The sequence below is a fragment of the Cibotium barometz genome, chromosome 30 (genome assembly GCF_041138505.1).
Source record: "Cibotium barometz isolate CiBa-2024 chromosome 30, ASM4113850v1, whole genome shotgun sequence".
Lineage (NCBI taxonomy): Eukaryota > Viridiplantae > Streptophyta > Polypodiopsida > Cyatheales > Cibotiaceae > Cibotium > Cibotium barometz.
Window position 1 is genome coordinate 24,193,596 of NC_141075.1, and position 21,314 is coordinate 24,214,909.

Consider the following 21,314-nt stretch of genomic DNA (forward strand, 5'->3'; position numbering starts at 1 on the left):
CCACTCGAGATCCTCTGAAAAGCCTCAACTGGATGCAAAGTGGGAGCAGGCAATGAGCCAACCTAAAATCCACACGACTTGTGCCAGTAGCTCTGTGCTCCAGATGCACAGCAAAAGATCTCTATCGCCTTGGCGAATCTCTGGAGGTTCCCCTCATCTTCGAATAGGTATGTTGTTGTGTCATCGGTGAACTCGAAAACAAGAAGCTCCTACAGTGTGCACATGCAAAGATGCAGTCCCTATAGCCGTGTCTTCTAAGCGGAGAGAAAACTGCACATGGCCTCACCTACAACAAAACAGATAAGGTGCTAGTGGGGATAACCCTACCCAAACCGAGCGAGAAAGCAGAAATCTATCTCCTCTCTACCTCCTTGAATGAGAACTTGGCTGTGTGAAACTAAGTAGAGTCCACAAACTCCTCGGACCCACTCCTCCCATCACACATATCTAGCACGTGTGAAGATAGGGGGACACCATGAGGAGAGTGTGGAAGAAATTTGTGGCAATGGCTCTCACATGGGGGGATTTGCAACAATGGATCCATCCTAGCCACCCAACATGTGCGAATAGTAGCCCTCCGCTATCTCAAAGAGATCCCCGAGGACCTTGTCTCCTACCTGGGTCCAAAAGGAGGCTGTAGCATGGTATCTCTACTCCACCGGAACTAAGCTTTGTATGGGCTGCAGCAACCTAAGCCTCAATCCAGAAGCTATCTGGTGTACACTCTTGGATCCGCTCCAAGGAGGCTGTGTGAAAATATACCCAAAAAGGGTATTTAACCCAGCCCAAAAAGAGCCACGATTTTTACTTCTAGCCGACTCCTCATGCTGACCTCATATAAATATGACCCCCCCCTTTGATCGGCATTATCAACCTACGTGGATTGGGCGCCCTCACCATTGCGTTTTGCCTCAGTGTCTCGTCGCCTCCTACTGGACTGATCTCGCGGACAGCACCACAGTGTGCGTTTCGCCTCGTTCTGCTGGAGATTAGTGTTGGCATGCAGTCATCACTGCCTGCACCTCTTTTGGGTCCTGCGTATGGGTTCTATGCATCCCAGTTATCTTTTAACACTATGCCCTCTGGCACTGCAGTACCACCCACCAGCATTCCAGGGTATCATGTGGTTTACCAACTCATCTCTCAACACTGGTGTTTTTCCCAATTATGTGCCCTCTCCAGGGTTTGTCCCTCAACCTGGTATTCCACCTATGTTGAGTACCCAAAACTTGATTTTATCTTATGGAGCACCCTCGACGGGTCCTTCACCCATGCCTCATCTTGGTGAACTGTCTGGTTTCTCTCCTCAACACTTACACTCTCGATATGGACACCAGCCTTCCTAGACTCCCCCACCATCTTCCTTTCATGTTTCTATGTCCAGAAATGCTTTTACAAAAAAGACTCGTTTTAACGGGTCTAATTATACAACCTGGGCTAATCTTCTGGAACAAGCTTTCACTTCCCAAGGTTCCTGGAACAAACCTAGTAAAGGACCTTGAACCAAAACCCCACCCTTCTCTAGTACCTCCTGAAGTCATCAACCATTGGGAAGCTAGAAATGCCACTACTATAGTGGAGGTCATGCAAGGCCTCTTGCCTGAGTTCCATCCACAACTCCAGTAGTTCCCCTATGTCTCTGACAGATGGGCACACCTTGCAGAGAGATATGTCGCATGTGATCGTACACGTCGCATTGATCTTGAGCATCAAATTCAAATTTTCTCTATCAAAGAAGGGGATGACCTGACCGTCAAAGTTGCTGAATATCGGCGCCTTAACGTCGAGTTTGCCACCACTGGTTCTACCAAGTCCCAGGAAGATCAGGTTATCACTCTACTAAACAAGTTGCCACCTAGCTTCTTTACTTTTGTCACACAAACCATTAGTTTAGAGCCTATGCCTAACCTATATAAGTGTGAATGCCAACTCTTGCATTTCGCTCGGTTGCATGACCAATTTCATCCCAAGAAGTCATCCTCTTCCAATTTCATCCCAAGAAGTCATCCTCTTCCTCCACTCAAGAGGGGGCCCTTGTGTCCAATACAACCTCTACTCAAAAAGGACAGCAAGGGAAAGGGAACAGCAACTTAGGAAATCAAGGCAAATCTCCCGGCAACAACACTTATTCCAAAAATCCTGCCTCTCCAAACCCATTCCGCACTGGTAAAATATTCCCAAAAAGAATAGATTTTGCACTTATTGCCAAATACCTGGACATGTTGATGATGAGTGTGTTTTTAAAGCCAAGGAAAATAGAGGCGACAACTCCAACCCCACTACCTCCACCCACCAAAACAACCAAGGTGGTAGCAATGCAATCCAGAGGGGTAGCAATCCAACACCTACTCTACCAAGCTCCCCTCCAAGGACCTACTCTACCAAGCTCCCCTCCAAGGACCAACAACAAGGAAATGGTTCTACTTGGCCGCGTTCCTCCCAGTGGTGGCGAGCTAATAGTCAAGTTGCTCAAGCCCCACCTTCCCAGTCAATTTCTTTCACCACTCCTGAAGAGATGTCTGACTGGTCTTCCCTTACACCTCATCCCGGCCCCTCGCCCAATATTGCTCAGGTCACACTTAAGATTGATTCTAGCCACCACTCCACAAAAAAGAAGAAACAAAGGCCTAAACAAGGTCATCCGCAGGGAAAAGCCTTTGCCCTCATTCAGATTTGTCAGTTACCCTACAATCCCTCTATGCCCATCATTGAGGCCCATCCAACTCTTCCCTGTGGTCATCCTGACACTTGGGTACTTGACAGTGGTGCTACTCACCATATGGCACGCAATGTTGACATTTTCATTTCTCAGCGTCCCGTTAAGGGAGAAGTTTGATGTGGCAACAACATAATGATGCCCATAAAATCCATTAGCACTATCTTATTTAACACCAACACTGGCCCCAACCAGCAGGCTACCTTGGACAATGTCTATCTTGTCCCTAATTTAGGTCTCAACCTTCTTTCTATATCCCAGCTTACCCAACTCAATCGTGGGGTTTACTTCAACAAAAGAGTTGTTGAGGTAATTGATGAAACTACTGGTCTTGTTGTTGCCAGAGGTCAAGCTCAGAAGGATGGTTTATACCGGATGTCTACTTTTCTAACTGAGCCATCTTCTATTGGCTCAAAGTTTCATCGGGTTCGGGCCTATGTGACCCAAGCTCATGGCACTTTCACTATGGTCATCTACCCTATTCCACTCTCTATGAGCTATCTCGAGACAAGTTAGTTGAAGGTATACCCAGCCTCAAACTGACAAAGGATGTCTGTCAGCCCTGTCAACTAGATAAACAACATTGCTCCCCATTCCCACAACACGCTACTCATCGGGCTTCGGGAATCCTCAGGTTGATTCATTTCCACTTGAGTGGCCAATCCCCAACCCCTTCCTTGAATGGATCTCTCTACTACATGCTGATTGTTGATGATTATTCAAGATACATGTGGGTATATTTCCTAAAGCATAAATCTGACGCTTTCCAATACTTTTCCACATGGGTTCGGTTAGTCACCAATCAAATGGGCATCTCAATTGGGACTGCTCGTAGTGACAATGGTGGTGAATTTATCTCCCATCAATTTTCTCATTTCTTACAAGATCAGGGCATTCAACACCAACTCACCTCCACCAACTCTCCCTCACAGAATGGAGTGGTCGAGCGCAAGAATCGAACAGTCATGGATATGGCACGCTCCATGCTTTTTGCAGCTGAGCTGCCTGAATGCCTCTGGTCAAAATCGGTCAACATTGCGGTGTACCTTCTAAACCGTTGCCCCACGGTGGTTGTTCCCCACAGGACCCCGTTTGAGGCATTTTCTGGCGAACAGCCAACCGTTTCCCATTTCTGTGTCTTTGGATGTCGAGCATATACTCACACTCCGAATGATACAAGGGGTAAGCTTGAGCCAAGGAGTGAGTTGCTCAGTTTTGTGGGTTACTCTTCTGAATCAAAGGCTTACAAAGTTTTTGATCCACGATCAAACAAAGTTTTCGTTCGTCGAGACGTTGCCTTTGATGAGCAAGATTTACTTCGCCTTCCACTACCCATACCAACTGAACAAGAATAAAGAACCCCATCAGTTACCTACAACTTCACCTCTTGAGGAGGCTTCCTCCTCCCGACAACCACCCAGGGACCCTTTACCTCGCTGGTATCGACAAACCATGCGTGATTCTGGAATTGATATCCCTTTGGACGATCCTCGTCAATCCACTAGACTCACTCCTCGTGCCTCATTTGCCTTTGTTTTTTTCGCAAATTATGTGGCACATGATGAGCCAACATCGTGGAAAGATGCTATTAAAATTCCGTCCTGGAAACAGGCCATGGAACTAGAACTCGAAAGCATTGACCGTAATGGCACATGGTCCCTTGTGGATCGCCCTCGTCATAAGGTCATTGAACCAAATGGATCTTCTGCACCAGCCGATGGTACCTTGGACAAATACAAAGCCCAGCTTGTTGTGCAAGGCTTTCGCCAAAAAGAAGGCATTGATTTCGACGAGAGTTTTGCACCCACTGCTCGAATGACCACAATCCGTCTTTTACTCAATCTGGCTGCCCACCATAAATGGCCAGTCTATCAGATGGATGTTAAGAGTGCCTTTTTAAATGGCATTCTTAAAGAGAAGGTCTACGTCGACCAACCTCCAGGTTTCCCTCTCCCCGGTCTTGAGGACAAAGTCTTTCGCTTACATAAAGCTCTTTATGGGCTTAAGCAAGCACCTCGAGCGTGGTATCATCGCATCGACAAATTTTTTCACAGCCAAGGTTTTCACCTATCTCACTGTGGCCCCAATATCTATATTCACACTGATCAGGTGATGGTTTGCTACCTAGTTCTGTATGTCGATGACCTAATTATTTCAAGTTCACATCAAGCCAAAATGGTTGATATCATGGCACAGCTCAGACAAACTTTTGAGATGACTGATCTCGGTCTTCTCATATTTCCTTGGCATGGAGGTGATCCAACATCCTGATGGTATTTTCATGTCTCAACAGAAATACATCTCCAACTCATTACTTCCTACTTTCTTGATGGTGATATCCACGTGGCTACTCCATTGGATCCCACCGTTAAACTGTCAAAGGAAGTGGACTCACCTCCACATGAAGAGCGAGCTTACCGACAAGTGGTTGGGAAACTTATTTGGCTCACAAATTCTCATCCTGATATCTCCTATTGCACATCCATTTTAAGTTAGTATTTCAATGCTCCCAAGGAGCCACATTGGAGTTCAGCAAAATGAGGGTTGTTCGCTATCTAGCAGGTACCTATTTGTATGGACTTCACTACAGTCATGGGATCACCTTGCGCGGTTACACGGACTCCGACTAGGCTGGTGATCTCGATTCCCAACGTTCTCATGGTGGTTATTTGTTCTCCCTTGGATCTGCCCCTTTCTCTTGGTCTAGCAAAAAGTAGGACACCATTGCAGGTTCTTCAGTAGAGGCTGAATACCGGGCCCTCTATGACGCCACCACTGAGGTTATGTATCTTCGTCAACTTCTTTTCCACATGCGCGTCTCCATCAACACCGCCTCTACAATCTCCGTCAACAGTCAGAGTGCAATCGCCCTTGTCGGCAACCCTATTTTTTCTAACCGTACCAAGCATGAGGGTGTCCATTATCACTTTACCAGGGAACAGGTTGATCTTGGTACCATCCCCGACTCTAGTACATTTCCATGGCAGACATCCTTACGAAGTCCGTCAACTGCCCCATTCTCGAGCGTCTTCGCAATCGGCATCGGTCCACCATGATCACCCTCTGCACATTGAGGAGGATCTTCCTCTCCCTTCATATTTTTTACCATTTTTGTATCGGGCACATGAGTAAGTGAAACCCCCATGAGGGCACGGCTCTTGTGAAAACCCACTGCATTGCATTTTTTCCATCCTGCATTCCCTATGCACAGCATTCTGTTTTTTGTGTTTGGGGCGCATGTATGAATGAAAACCCAAAAATGGGCATTCATGCATGTGAAAACCTCTTGCATTGTGGCATTCTTCCAGTACCTGTCAATCTTAGATGCCTATACTCTGGTCTCAAATCACAAGAATCCTCATCTTCGATAACCAAATCTATTCTTTCCCCTCTTCTCTCATGATCCCTTTTTGGTCTGAGAAGGGGTGTGTGAAAATATACCCAAAAAGGGTATTTAACCCAGCCCAAAAAGGGCCACGATTTTTACTTCTAGCCGACTCCTCATGCTGACCTCATATGAATATGAGCCCCCCCTCCCCCCCCTTTGATCGGCATTATCAACCTATGTCGACTAGGCGCCCTCACCACTGCGTTTCGCCTCAGCGTCTCGCTGCCTCTTGCTGGACTGATCGCAGACAGCACCACCGTGTGCGTTTCGCCTCCTTCTGCTGCACTGATCACGGACAGCACCACAGTGTGCTTCAGTTCCTTCCGCTGGCTTGGAATAGGTCGCCCACAAAGCATAAGAACTGGTCGCCTACAAACTGGCGAAACCCACACACTATTGCCGCTGAATTGAACGAGCTCTTCTGTAGTTCTTCTTCAATGTTTTTTCACATACTACTTCTGCTGCTGGTCCGATGTGTACAGCTACGTTTCTCACCACAGCACAGTTCTGCGTTTTTCATCAGCAACAGTGATTAGCTCATAAGCACCTACATCAGTGCTTACTTCTAGGCGCTCACATCAGGTTTACTTCTGAATTGACGTATGCGTTTTTGGGATAGCAACCTCCTCTACTCATTCGGAGTCTCACATAAAGCTCTTGTATTGGACTTCATCTTTTATATACACATCACCATTGCATGTTGTGATCTTTCATATATTTAGTCCTTTGGTCTCTTTTGCCCTCACAGCTAGGCTTTAACGGATGTCCTCTCTTGCTCTTGGAAGCCAACCAATCTGCTCTACACTACCTCCTCTAATAAGATGTTGATCTCTCCAAGGCCTGCATCCAAGGCCTTGGAGAGATCACTCCAAGGCCTCCTACTCTTGGAAGCCAACCAATCTGCTCTACACTGCCTCCTCTAATAAGATGTTGATCTCTCCAAGGCCTGCATCCAAGCCAACCAATCTGCCCTACACTGCCTCCTCTAATAAGATGTTGATCTCTCCAAGGCCTGCATCCAAGGCGTATGTGGGGCTAATCATGAGTGAAAATCCAACCTCTCCTAGATATTCTCTATCCTACTACACATCTTGGAGTCCTGAATGAGGTTGTCGAGGATCTGGGTGCTCAAATGTATATCCTACCTCTAGGGGTTCTCCAATAATAGAATGACATGTGCATGATCAAAGAAAACAGTGCCTGCCAGAATACCAATCCTACCTGCATGCCCCCACAAGCCCACTCATTTACATAGAACCGGTCTAATCTCAACAAATTAGGGCATGTACTCCTCCTATCGGATCTCAAGAAGAAACATAGACTCCCGGGGCTACGTCCAAACTCTAGTAAATGCCAAGGGTCATGTCTCCTCAAAGCCAAAATTAACTCCTCCCAAGCCAAGTACTCTATGCCATAAATTGTAGCCATGCCACCTCCAAGTCTATCCTCTATCGACTCTAACATGTTGATATCCCCGCCCATACACCAGAAATCCATCTGTGGGAGGGACTAGTAAACTATACTCTAGAAAGTGGCTATGCCTGTCGTAGCATTCGACACATACATTGAGAAAGCCCGCTCTGTCCTCTCCAATCCTGATGGTCGCCCACAGAGCTCTCCCAGTGACAATGGTGCCTAAATCAACCACTACTGGTAATAGTTGCTCAACGATGGAAATGCATACTCCAACCTCCTAGAGGGGCCAAAAGCATGGGATCAAAAGGTGTGATTCCTGCTTGAAGGATCTTCCCGACGGCGGGTACACCCCTCAAAAAGATGTGCTTCTAGAGGAGGAGAATGTCGATGGGCCCACCCACTACTACTCCATGAAGCTCCTCTCTAAGGACCCCCGCACCTCTAAAAGCACTATGGTCCTCCCAAACCCTATGTTCCATCAAGCAATCTGCATAACTAAGATCTGTGGGAGGCGAAATTGTCAGAACTGCAATGTAGAGAGTAGTCAATATTTCTCCTAGGGCAAAGCCACGCCTTATGGGCATGAATCATGCCCTCCATGTGGAGCCACTCTTCTATCCAAGTCTTGGAATATGCATACTCTGGGCTCCACCTATCATAATGCAAGTATCAGTAGGAGGGAGGAAGAGGTACTACCATTGAAACAATGGCCAGAGCCACCCACCTCCATCTGTGCCAATGGCCAAAAGTGAGTAATCATGTCGATGATATGCAAATCATGAGAATGGTGTGTGAGCTCTATGGCCTGCTCATGAATAGTGGAAGACACCGACTCCATGTGGAGCCACTCTTCTATCCAAGTCTTGGAATATGCATACTCTGGGCTCCACCTATCATAATGCAAGTATCAGTAGGAGGGAGGAAGAGGTACTACCATTGAAACAATGGCCAGAGCCACCCACCTCCATCTGTGCCAATGGCCAAAAGTGAGTAATCATGTCGATGATATGCAAATCATGAGAATGGTGTGTGAGCTCTATGGCCTGCTCATGAATAGTGGAAGACACCGACTCCATGCTCCAATCCATCCTCGGTGCTGCACTCATGGAGAAGGAGAATATCATCGTGCCACTCTTTGGGGTGGAAGGCCTAGGGTGATATAGAACCACACATATATGAATGGGAGCCACCACCTCCTCAAAAATACTGGCTCCTTCAACGACGAAGCATCAGAAGAAGCTGTAGTCAAATGGGCACCGCAACACTCGGGGAGGGGGGGGAGGCTTTGGAGGGAGAGCCCACACTGGAGATGCAGCAATGGTCTTCTTACTGGCTCTGTGATGTTTCTAAAAGAGGAGAATGTCGATAGACCCACCCACTACTGGACCCCCGCGCCTCTATTAAAACTATGGTCCTCCTAAACCCTAAATGTTCCATCAGGCAATCCAGGCGGAATTGTCAAAACTACGACGCAGAGTAGTCAATATTTCTCCTAGGGAAAACCACGCCATATGGGCATGAATCATGCCCTCCATGTGGAGCCACTCTATCTAAGTCTTGGAATATGCATACTATGGGCTCCACCTATCACAATGCAAGTATCTGTAGGAGGGAGGGCGCAATATTGCCATTGAAACATGAAGAAACACAAAAAGAAGCACCTCCAAGCTAGAGGACACCTTCTCCCGTTCTGGGTGTCTGGCCGGAGCCACCCACCTCCATCTGTGCGGCCAATGGCCAAAAGTGAGTAATCACGTGGATGATATGCAAATCATGCGAATGGTGTGAGAGCTCTATGGCATGCCCATGAATAGTGGCAGACACCAACTCCATTCTCCAATCTGTCCTTAGTGTTGCACTCGAGGAGGAGGAGAAGGAGAAGATCATTGCGCCACTCTTTAGGGTGGAAGGCCTGGGGTGATGTAGAACCACATATATGAATGGGAGCTACCACCTCCTCAAAAATTCCTCAAAAATACCAGCTCCTTTAACAGGGAAGCATCAGAAGAAGCTATAGTCAAATGGGTACCCCAACACTCTGGGAGGGGAGGGGGAGGGGGGGTGGAGAGGAGGCTTTGGAGGGAGAGCCCAAACCAGAGAGGCAACGATGGTCATCTTACCAATGTTGTGAAGCAGTGAATCAAACGACGGATTGAACTAGCCGGTTGCCCCTCCCCAAGCCAAGCATAGCCAGAGGGCTACGTGAATGCTCCGGTGAGGTGAAAGAGAAGGGGTGGGAGGGGATTCCCATGAGGTTGGGAGGCGAAAGGAGCTACATGCGAGAAAGCCAGAGCAGAGAACGGGAGGGGGGGGGCTGAGGAGGGGGGCCGAGGGAGGAAGTGTTTACCTGCGAGGGGGGCACGAAGCCAGATGCTGCGAGGTCACGTCCTTTAGACAGAGGAGGCGACGACAGGTTCCTCTAGGATAAAAGGGGGGGTCATCATTGTTAGGGGGGTGGCTATTGTTCTCCAACAAAACCGACACCGCTCTGCTCTAGAAATCCAACGATGGTTCCACATCAAGACCAACGGTCTGCCACTCTCTTCGACCAAGATCCACCCAGGTCGAGCCCTGGTGCTTTGATGTCTGGGGCAGTATCTCCCCACCCCCTGATGAGGATTTGAACTAGGAATGGTGGGGGGGTATTGGAGACGCCCTCCTAGACTGACAACGAGGAAAAGCTCTAGCAAGGTGTCCCATCTCTCAGCAAACGAGGCACTGGCGTGGGAGGCAAGAGTACTCAACTATCGAGAGCTCCCTTTAGGCAAGAAAGTGATATGGCATGAGGAACTAACTCCGAAGAAGCTCAAACTTTTGATTTATGCAACTTTTGGTAAATCAGTAGACTTTCGTTCCCTTGCAACTTCCATGCTCTCTTAATAGCCCTCTTAAATTTGTTAGAGAACTCACACAAAAGCAGCAACTTCATGCAACAAACAGCAAGGTTTTGACAGATCTAGGCTTTCATACAAAGTGTAAGATTACAATAAATTCGCAGAACACAAATTGCAGCAGCAGATCACAGCTGATCGAGGTATTGCAATAGAGGCATGGTTAGGCACCCTTTGTCAACTCGCAAATGCACTGCACCTTGGGAATCCCGGCAGCATCACACCTTCAGCATCATCAGACCCTGGCGTTCAAACTTTGACTTTCTTTTGACTTGTTTGTACCATAGAATGTATGATTTTTACAATGAACCGTAGTTTTATGCATAAACATATCTGACATTTTTTTAAGGGATGAATGTATGAAACGTTTTTGAAAAGTCTGGAATCTTCATGAAACATTTTCCAAACGTTTAGGAAACGTGTTTCATGAAATGAGAAAGAAGAGATGCCGTACAGTCCATTGCCTGGCTACTATGTCCACTTGTCCTACAAGCAGTAGTCAACACAAAGGCCAGTCTGGTGCCCTAACGCAATGGGTTGGCACTACACCACACAATTAACACGGAGAGATGATCAGCAACATTGCAGCATGGAAGAGGAAAACTTGGTGGGACAACTAGACCACCTACTCCTCCCACAAAGTCAATCCACTCCTATGACTCCAACCCATGGCAGGAGCAGCGCACACACACACACACACACACCCCCCCCCCCCCCCCAAAAAAAAAAGAAAAAAAAAGAGAGTAAATAGAGTAAAAACACCCACAACACAAATCCCCGCACACAGCCCCAAGAAAATGGAGTAAAAACACCTAATGACAAAAAATGAGCAAAAACAATTTGCAATAACAACCATGTACACTCTCAGACAATAGCTACAGTAACTACTACTTGACGCCAAACTTCTCCAAGGATCCTCCCACTAGCAAGGGCTTAGGATGTCCAGTGTTGGTTATTCCAAAATCTCTTGCTACTGAAAAGACTAAACAGATTGAATGCCTAGAGTTCCTTCTAGTAGCTGTTACTTAAATTAGAGAACATACTATTTGCACATCACATTATTATAATTGTTACATGTCCTGTATTTTGGGGTATCTGTGAGGGTGGAAGCCTGAAATAGGTGACCTAACCAAAAGTACTTAGCTCCTTGAAGCTGGTCAAAGGGCTCATCTGCGTGAAGCAAGTGATACTTGTTCTTTGTTACAATGTGTGACAAATGCATAGAATCTTCATGTTCACCAAGAAGCCCAAGGAAGCTATTGGATTGAATTTGATTCGTAAAAAATTGCTTTGAAAGCAACCTTAGACAGTTGCTTACATAATGGTATTCATCCCCTCATGTGAGCTGAAATCTAGTGCCATCCCACTTAGATTCCTTGATTTGCAAGTGCATTCATCCAAATCCTTGACTTTTATAATATGGTTAGAAGTAGTTATTCAAGTTATTGTTTGACTTGGCCAAACAAACATAGTGGTAGAGCTTCCAACCCAACAGCTCACCTCCAAACTTGCTCCCACAATTCAATTAGTTTGGGATGCGTGGGCTTGCCAATTGCATTTCTTTAGCACCTGCATGTGAAGACACGGATACTGGCCTTGTTGACATCTCCAGCTGCCTGACCCTAGCAGACAGTGCATTCTTTTTCTGTTCTAACTGATTTATCCTTTCCTGAAACCAAATAGTCTTCATATCAGAATTTTACCATTATAACTTGCTTAATATACCTATGCACACAACAATTCTTGTGTAAAATCAACTCATAGCATGATGCCATTGGCATTGCTTACTAATCCTATGCACACAACAATTCTTGTGCAAAATCTACTCATAACATGATGCCATTTGACATTACAAAAACTTTTAGAACCCAAAAGATGGAAGGACGCACACCTTTCTCTCACCCTAGGGCTGCGATGCATTTCATCTTTCTTGCTGGCTGTTTCAAACCCATGGCACCCCCTATAAGCTCTCGTCCCTCTTGTAGTTGTTCCTTGCTGGAGCACTATCTCTCTTTTACCACTATGCCTACCCTTTCACTCCTTTGCCACTTCGGTCTCCTTCTTTTCTAGCTGCTTTATCCCCATGGGTGGTATTTCCACTCCTTCCAATGACAAACACATTGTCTTTTACATAAAGACATACCATAGGGGATGCCTAGTAAGCATAAGAGACAATCTTCCAAGAGGAGACATTAGTGATGATGAAAGAAGTAAAATCTTCCAGTATAGTAGGCACTACACATACAGCTAAAGCCTTGACTCCTATACCAACTCTACCAACCCTAACAATAATGTCCAACTAAGTGCGTTCACATAATAACCCAATAACTCTGTCCACATTGGGCTGCTCATTGGATGCTTCAACAATATTACTATGATCTGGCACAATAGCCCTTACAAACACATGAATCTAGCCACGTAAGACTTGACCTCTGAGGTGGCCAATGGATAGAAGCATGTCCATGTCACACTCTTGGGAGTGTGCACATGACAGGTATGTGAGACCTATAGATATTTTGGTCGATTTTGGCAGCAGGTCCGGGCAGGGAGGTCCATTATTATAGACCAAAGCTCAACAATCATTCCACCTACCAAGGTGGCTGGTACTAAGATAGGGTTTGCATACCGGATAGTACTAAGATTAAGAAGAGGATAGTACTGTTGTTCCGAAATGATAGGGTTTGCATACCGGATAGTACTAAGATTAAGAAGAGGATCCTTTATGACTATCACAATGCTCATACAGCAGGTCATCCGCTGGTAAAGTGAATCTATGATTTGGTAAAACGTATGTTTAACTCGCCCAAGATGACAACAAAATTCCAAGACTATGTGGTAGAGTGTCATCAAGGTCAGGTGAACAAGGCTAAGTGCCTTAGGGCTTGAGGACTGTTACGTCCTTTGCAGATCCCTTATGGTAAGAGAGAGAGTGGACTTTACCACCAATTTACCACGCAATCCCAAAGGGCATGATGCCGTTTGGGTGGTGGTAGACAAATTGACAAAGATGGAAAGATTTTTACACACAAGGAAAGCAATAACGGCTCCTAAATTAGAAGAGCAATTTGTTGAGCAGCTTTTACTATTATATGGTTTACCTTGTGACATAGTGACTGATAAGAACTCAGAGTTTATTGGACACTTCTCGCAACTAGTCTTCTAAAAATTAAAGGCCAATCTGAGTTTCAGTTCCTCTAATCATCCTTAGTCCAACCAACACATAGAGAGGGTGAATCACGTTTTGGAGGATATATGTCTCTAAGAAACCATCAAACTAGGAGAGATACATCCCCATGGTTTAGTTTATATCCTCTCCAAGAAACCATCAAACTGGGAGAGACCATGGTTGATTTACCCATAATAGTGCTAAGTATGTTGCCACCCATTACAACTAATTTATGTTGATGTAAGAATACCAACTCTTCTATATTCGTATTGAGAATGATGCGGCTAGGGATTTCTCAGTAAATGTGCAGAAGATGCTAGATAGAGCTAGAGATTCTATCAGAAGTGCTCAGGAAAGAGCATGGTTTTATGCTGAAGCCTAATAGACAGCGTTTGCCAAGGGAGTTATCCCAGGCTATGCTGGTGTATTTGTGAATAACCAAGAGTTCACAGATGTTACGGATGGGGAAGGTTGGGAAGTTATCCCCTAGGTATTGTGGACCTTTCCAAATCCTTAAAGATCGAAGCGGTAGCCTATAATCCAGAACTACCTCAGAATGTGAAAGCTTATCCTGCCTTTCATGTCAGTAGATTGAAAGGGTTACATGCACGGAAGCTCTTTGTCTTCTTTCAATTGTAAGTACCTTCCATAGGAACATCCTAATGCAAAATGCAAAACGCAAAGAAGATATGGAGAGAAAAGCGAGAGATAGCTGTATTTTCAGTATATTCATATGATACAAAAAGATGTATATGTTCTCTACAAATCTGTGGCCTTTGGCTTGCCCAAAAGGGTAAGAAAAGACCTTCTAAAGACTCTTTATGATCTGACCCAAAAGATCATATGAAATAGCCTAAATCTAGCCTAGCCTTTACATAGGTCCCAAAAGCTACATTATCTACCTGACCTGGTCCTTGTCCATCTAGAAGTCCTCTCGATGTATTCTAAGCCATGCTAGTGCCCTAAACTCCTGTTTATCTATTGCCCTAACCAAGGATTAGCTTGGAGATTAGCCATGTCTATGTGTGCACATGACATCCCCTCCTGCTAAACTTGATGACGGAATTCCAACCTTTGACCTTGGATGACTGTCATCATCCCTTTGTCTCCTCACGGACTTGCAAACTTGTCATCCTTCCTTCCTCGAGATGAGCTCACACCCTATTTGTTTCCCATTAATTGGTCTGCCCGTGTGTATGCGTTAATAGACCCTCTCTAGCCATCTTAGCTCAGCCTACAAACCCACCCTTCCTTCGAAGGCTTGCCTTACACTAGCATTCACACTCGTTGCTTGTAGCCATGGTACCGGCTCTCCTTCAGACAGCTTGTCCTCCAGCCATCAGCTCCCAGGGATTGTGACAGAGCATACCGATAAGCTTGCCCAGTGCACCCAACAGCTAGTCAATAAGGCAACCCAGCCCATGTCCCATTTAAGGGTGTCATCGAGGGCGTTGAAACCCATGACCAGCATTGATTAAGACCCACCAGCCTGGTTGGCAACATGGCAGCAAGTCCTAGAATTCTATAACTTTGCATAAGCAAACCCACTACCAACCGTCATCTGCAATTGTCTAAAAACATGTGCACTTTGCTCCTCCTGCCTGTAAACTCATAGAGTAAAATCCTGATGGCTTGCTCAAACTTCCTCAGCTCTCCTGTCTACTTACCATGGGCTTTCCCCCAACTTCACAACTCCAATAGACCATCTAAGACAGATCTAAGGTTTGCCCTTGTTGCCCTAGTTAAATTAGGCAATCCTAGGTAATGGTGAGTGCTTGTAACAGGAATGCTTGTAACAGGAATGCTTCTAACAAGGCATCTAACAAAAATACTTCATTAAGGCTGGGATTATAATTGTGGGTCTACACAACCTGAAGACTCTCTGGAGGTTGAAGTTATAAAAACACTCTCACAATCTAGCTCTACTCTCAACAATGTAACATGTACAATCTACACACACATAAAGACATTATGAAGACTGGAGTATAGATGTCCCAAAATCTAGTTCTAGTATTGGCCATGCAACATGTGTTTGCAATACACAAATCCTGCAACTTCACGCAGTGTGAGTAAAAATAATTATGAAGAGAATGCAAGTCACACATCTTTCAGAACAGTTAAAGTTACCTTGCACTCCAAAGCTTCATTCATGGCAGCATCAATTGCCCTCAAGATCCAATCACCATCGTGTGGTGAAGAGGAATATCGTCCTATGGATGAAGAAGAGCCTGTGGCCGAGCTTAGTTTATCGAAGCACTCTGCGCCACAGCATCGTAGTTCCCCCTCGAAGCTGTCCATTTTGGACTTGCCCTTGAAAAGGCACAAGTACACAGGCCATCCCATTCGGACCCAGAAGTGGAAGAAAACAAGGCAACAAACACAGAATGTCAAGAAGCACCTCCCAGAGATTTCCTTCTGACTTTCAGTGATCATGGCAACACCATACAAGAGGTAGATAACAAAGGCCATGAGGGTATACTCGCTGGTGTGCGAGTACTCAGTCGCCAGCATGTAATCTTTGGCACCCTTGGATAGCACGAGAAGGATGACCATGAAGGTGAAGTAAAACAAGGGAAGGATAAGGAAGGTGCTCCATCTCCACGCAGAATTGAGGTTGCAGTTAGCACATTGCCCTCCCTTCCTGATTGAAGAAACAAAAAAATAATAATCTAGGTGCCGAGTGCAACTTGGACAAAGGAACTGCAGAAAGAGAGAGTGAAGAGCAAGACACGTACCCTTCTTGTGAAGAGAGAGAGAGAGAGAGAGAGAGAGAGAGATTTTATTAACTAAGACCAAAGACCCAATGGGTCTATGAGACCAAAAAGTGTTACATAAGTTCTATGTGTAAACTTAAGTTATAAACATGGAGAGAGAGAGAAGAGACCAAAGAATGCATAAATAGATGTGTGTACATACCCTTGTTGAGAAAGAAAGCTTACATACCCTTGTGAAAGACAATGTAAAGTGCCAAAGAGCAATACATATTCTTGTTGTTTTAAAGAGCAAAGGATGTGTGCATACATTGCCTTGTTGTGTACCTTTGATGTGAAAGCAAGAGTAAAGAGCAGGCGGGGCATACGTACATACCCTTGTTGTGTAAACTTGTGGAACAGAGACCAACAAGGACATGCATACGATTATATAGTGTCTGAAAAAGAAAATTGTGACATATAATGAAAACAAGGGAAAAGGTTGAAAGAAATACAGCAGACTTGGGAAGGATCATAATTTGTAGGAGATAGCAAGAAATTTCAGTAAAAATCAAAATTAAGTGGGGAAACTCCTAAGAGGAGTCTGGGAAGCGAGAAACAGAAACGGAGACTCCAGAGAAACAACAATTCCACATGTTAGGAGCCAGACATATCCTGTTACTATGGGAAGCATTCACGCATATGTTGCGTAACCTTGATGTGAAAAGAGCAGGGGAGAAATACATACATGCCCTCGTTGCATACCCTTTTTGTGAGAGGAAGGAAGAAGGGCAGGGGAGGCATACACTTTTGTGATAGGGAGGATGAAGAGCAGGGGACACAGATGTAAAAAGTATGGGAGGCATACATTCATATCTTCTTTGAATGAGAGAGTCGTTTACATACTTCTTGTTTACCCTTACGTGAATGGAGAGAGCTGGGGGAGGCATACATACATACCCATCTACAGTGCTGGCGTCTCTGACGGTGGCGATGAGGGCGAATATGACGCCGGGAGTCCATAGAAAGAGCGCCCACAGAAGAGTCCACGTTTCGCTAGGGTAGGCCGTGATGGCGGGCGCGCAGAGGCGGTAGAGGCGGAGCAAGCGGAGGACCAGGCAGACGAGCCAGAGCCAGAAGCCGAGGGTGAGTTGGAGCCAGAAGCTCCAGAGCGGGCAGAGGAGGAGGAAGGAGTCGTTGCGGGGAAGCTGGAGCTTTGTGACAAAGGAGGCGGCGATCCAGAGAAGGCCACTAGTGGAGCTCGCCAGGATGAGGAGAGCGCCGCCTTGCGCCCGGAAGTACTTCCTCCGCCTGTGAGCGAGCACCACCAGATTTGCTCCCACGAAGGGCAAGCTCGCAGCCAACGCCAACCCCAGCAGGGCATAGTCCCACCCTGTCCCTGGCGGCTGCTGCCCGTCGGCGCAGATTCCAGACTCCATGGTCAATTTTGTGGAAGCTTCATTCATGATTTAATTAATAGCTTTTTCAAAATTTTCAAGCTTTATTCATGATTTAAATAAAACATCTCTTCTCTATATCTTATCTTATCTTCTCTTCTATTCTTTATATTATCTTAAGGAAGAGTTTCACAAAGCTGCCATGTGGCAAGAATTTGGAGGAGGAGGAGGAGGAGGCTTGAGGAGGTTTGGGTAGAATTTGAATTTGGAGTCTCAAAAGACCTGCAAAGCACAGGTTGCCCACTAGTGAATAAAATGCTCCTTCTAAATAGTTTCCCACAAAGTGTTCTAGAACTTGTGTAAAGAAGATAAAATGGCTCCAAGAACTTGTGTCACATGTGTAAAGAAGATGAAATGGTTTCAAGATAACACAACGAATGCCATGTAAAGTTTGGAAAAAGTCTTTAATGAACCATATATCAATCCTTCTCACAACAGGAGATAGGTGAAATTGAAAAAGCATTTTGTTTATTCATAAAACATGAAGAAAATGCTCTTTAAATACTTTCCAACACATTGTTCTAGAACTTGTGCCACATGTGTAACGAAGATGAAATGGTTTCACTTAATGCAACTAATGCTATGAAGAGTTTGGAAAAACTCTTCAATGAGCCACAGATCAATCCTTCTTATTATGGGTTGAAGGTGAAATTGAATAAGAATTTTATTTATTCATAATGTCAAAGCATGGGTGGTATTGGCTCAAGTTGCCAAAGCACAAGTCCTAAGAGTTCAATCAAAGCAAAAAGTTAGCACTCCCACAACTCAATCTGCCAACAAATCCCATCTCTCATATGTGGTGTATGTGTGATGGTTATAAGTGAAGTATAAGTAAGTCTATATCTTTATTTTCATAGTCCTCTCATGCATGCTAAGCATTGCCAAGAATAATGTACAAACCTAGACTTGTTATACTATTTGGATACAAAAAGGGCATTCTGTGTTTACTAAGAAAGTGTTATTTAAATGCCACACATCCTTGTGAAGATCATCCTTCTTGTTTTTGTTGTTCTAAAGGGTTCTTCATATCAAAAGGCGCATTGGTTTGTGTAAGCAGCAAATCAATGTAAACTCGGTAAAGTTTAAATAAAAAGAAGGTCTATTAGTTAGTACAAAAATAAGCTCAAATGACCCACTAACAAGGACCAAAACTTCAAATTCTTCTTAGTCCATGTATGATAATGATTTATTTTAAATTGATAAAAGCATTCTTCTTGTTTAAGTGGCATACCTACATGAATCCGCTTAACTATCCCAATATGAGCATCATCTCCTAAGGCACATGCACATCACTAGAAGAAAGTGTAATCAGTGTAAAATATCTATTTAAGATTATCCTCATTAAAGTAAAGAATGTAGTGGGTTTAACAAACTTGGCCTCTCATAGAAGATTAGTGCAATCCATGTGCAATTTCTAAAGCTTGGTAAGCAATATATAGCCCACACAACTAGAGAGTCAACCTCACAAAAAATTTATAGAAACCTCAAATGGGTATATGGTAATAATCAGTGGTGGTTACATGAGTCTCATTACATAATAAATAAGCAAGGATTATGAGTTACTTGTTTTTGTTGCGTATGATTCTTAATAAGCTTACTAGTAACTTTAAGTAATAATCAATTTTATTGTATTATTAGTCTGGAAAAGTTTGTATTTTGACATGAATCCACTTTTTCTACATTACATGTTAGGTTTACATGATAGGTCAATTAAGATCTCTTCTAGTGGCTTGCAGGTAGTTGGCTAGTCCAAATCATTCATCTGTTTTAGTCTTGCTACTACCGTACTTCCTAGGCTTAGGGTTTAAAGCTTAGGGTTTAAAGTTTAGGGTTTATAATCTCACCACTAAGCAAGTCTTACTTTATCTCAAAGGTTTTCTTGACCTTTTGTACTTCTTGAAGAAATAATTAAAAACTCACAAAATACATTAAGATTAAAGCATAGACTTGCATCAAATTAATATGAAAGAGCATAACATAGCATAAACGAGAGAGATAGAAAAGCATCACCATCAAGACAAGATTAGGTGCAATCTGCATCCTCATGCGTGTAGCTCCACTTTCACGACATGAGTATTTTGAGAATTGTATTCAATAAATAGCCCAAGGAGCTATTCATAATTGTGCATACAAAATTGGGCTTTGCTTTTCCACTTTTTACAAAAATAGCTCAAGCACTAGAGCTTGTTTACACACTAAGTGTAAATAATCAAAACTCTTTTTGGTATGAGGCCAATAAAAATAACTCATATAATAACCTTGTGCACATTAATAACCTCGTGCACATTCGCACATTTCATTAAGCTAATTTTTACACACATTAAATCAAGCATATTTTTTTACGATTATTAAGCATCAAAAATATAATAAAATATATATCTGTAACACTCCTCCCATTTGAGAAAACAACTATCCTCGTAGCTATCCATGTCATAATATGCAAGGTAAACTCAGAGGTCCGAACATGGCTCAGAGGTTGATTAGGCATGGCTCAGAGGTTCTTATAGACATAGAATACCACAAACAAACTCAGAGATTCATTGAACGAGCATGGCTCAAGGCATGTCTTAGAGACTCGAGTGAACATCATTTCTGATAATACCCAAGTAAGTAATCACACAACCTGCAAAGTGCTAAGTGCTCTTTGATACAACCAAGGTGGCTGCTAATAAGGTCGCTACTGACAATGGAGACTTGCAAGGTGTATGAAAGAAATTCAGAGTATAGTGAGTAGAAATTTCAATGTATGCCATTTCTGATAATACCCAAGTAAGTAATCACACAACCTGCATAGTGCTAATTGCTCTTTGATACAACCAAGGTGGCTGCTAAAATAAGGTCGCTGCTGACAATGGAGACTTGCAAGGTGTATGAAAGAAATTCAGAGTATAGTGAGTAGAAATTTTACTCGTAAGATGCAAGAGATCGATGTCGCAAGTGAAGTCCGTACACCCTTCTATAGTAGACCTAATGAAACTAGTCTAGAATTCAAAAGAACAATGCAAATTTGGTCCTTGAAGATGTCTATAGAAAACCAAAAACCACGCGAACGGCTCTCAAAACGCGCCCGGAACAAAAATTTGACCGAAAAACTATAGTACAAAGTATTGAACACTTCATGGTTCTCTTTCTTCTCCCAAAAGGGCTCTTTGATCCGATTCAAGAAGACAGACAACTCGAGGTGAGCGGTAGGCCGCAGCACAGGGGCGAGGAGCATATGCTCTGATATACCAAATGTTGGAAATAGGGTTACATGAATACACACACACACGCATAGTAGAGAAGCTCAAGCAAGCACACAATGAGATGACATGTAGATAATGAATATGTGTTGTACAAAGAAGATAAGTATGCCCCAAGATGGTTGTATACCAACACGGGGGGGAAAACCTCCTAAAGAAAGAAAAATTGTCTCGATTGGTCCTAGTGTGTTCACACACACGTCACTACCAGATATGGCTACATTTCTGTGTTGCATGCTCTGTAGATATCAATCCTAGCAGTCCAAACTATTGTGTCAGACTCATTGGTAAGAATGCTTCAACCATTGGGATGAGCTTTTCCATTTTCAAGTCTATTTTTAAGGATTG

At 44.2% G+C, this 21,314-nt stretch overlaps 1 protein-coding gene across 2 annotated transcripts; it reads right to left on the minus strand.

The window, feature by feature from the left end:
• Positions 1-10,761: 10,761 nt before the first annotated feature.
• On the minus strand, positions 10,762-17,754 carry LOC147621304 (uncharacterized). Of its 2 annotated transcripts, none has more exons than XM_086824014.1 (4): positions 17,228-17,754; positions 15,705-16,218; positions 11,981-12,080; positions 10,762-10,954 (listed from the first exon to the last, which is right to left on the minus strand). In XM_086824014.1, exons 1-4 carry the CDS (start codon positions 17,731-17,733, stop codon positions 10,911-10,913), a joined length of 1,164 nt encoding a protein of 387 aa, XP_086680140.1. In that variant the 5' UTR covers positions 17,734-17,754; the 3' UTR covers positions 10,762-10,910. The 2 variants fall into 2 exon arrangements, with proteins under 2 accessions (XP_086680140.1, XP_086680139.1); XM_086824013.1 differs by having other exon boundaries at positions 11,961-12,080.
• Positions 17,755-21,314: the final 3,560 nt, after the last annotated feature.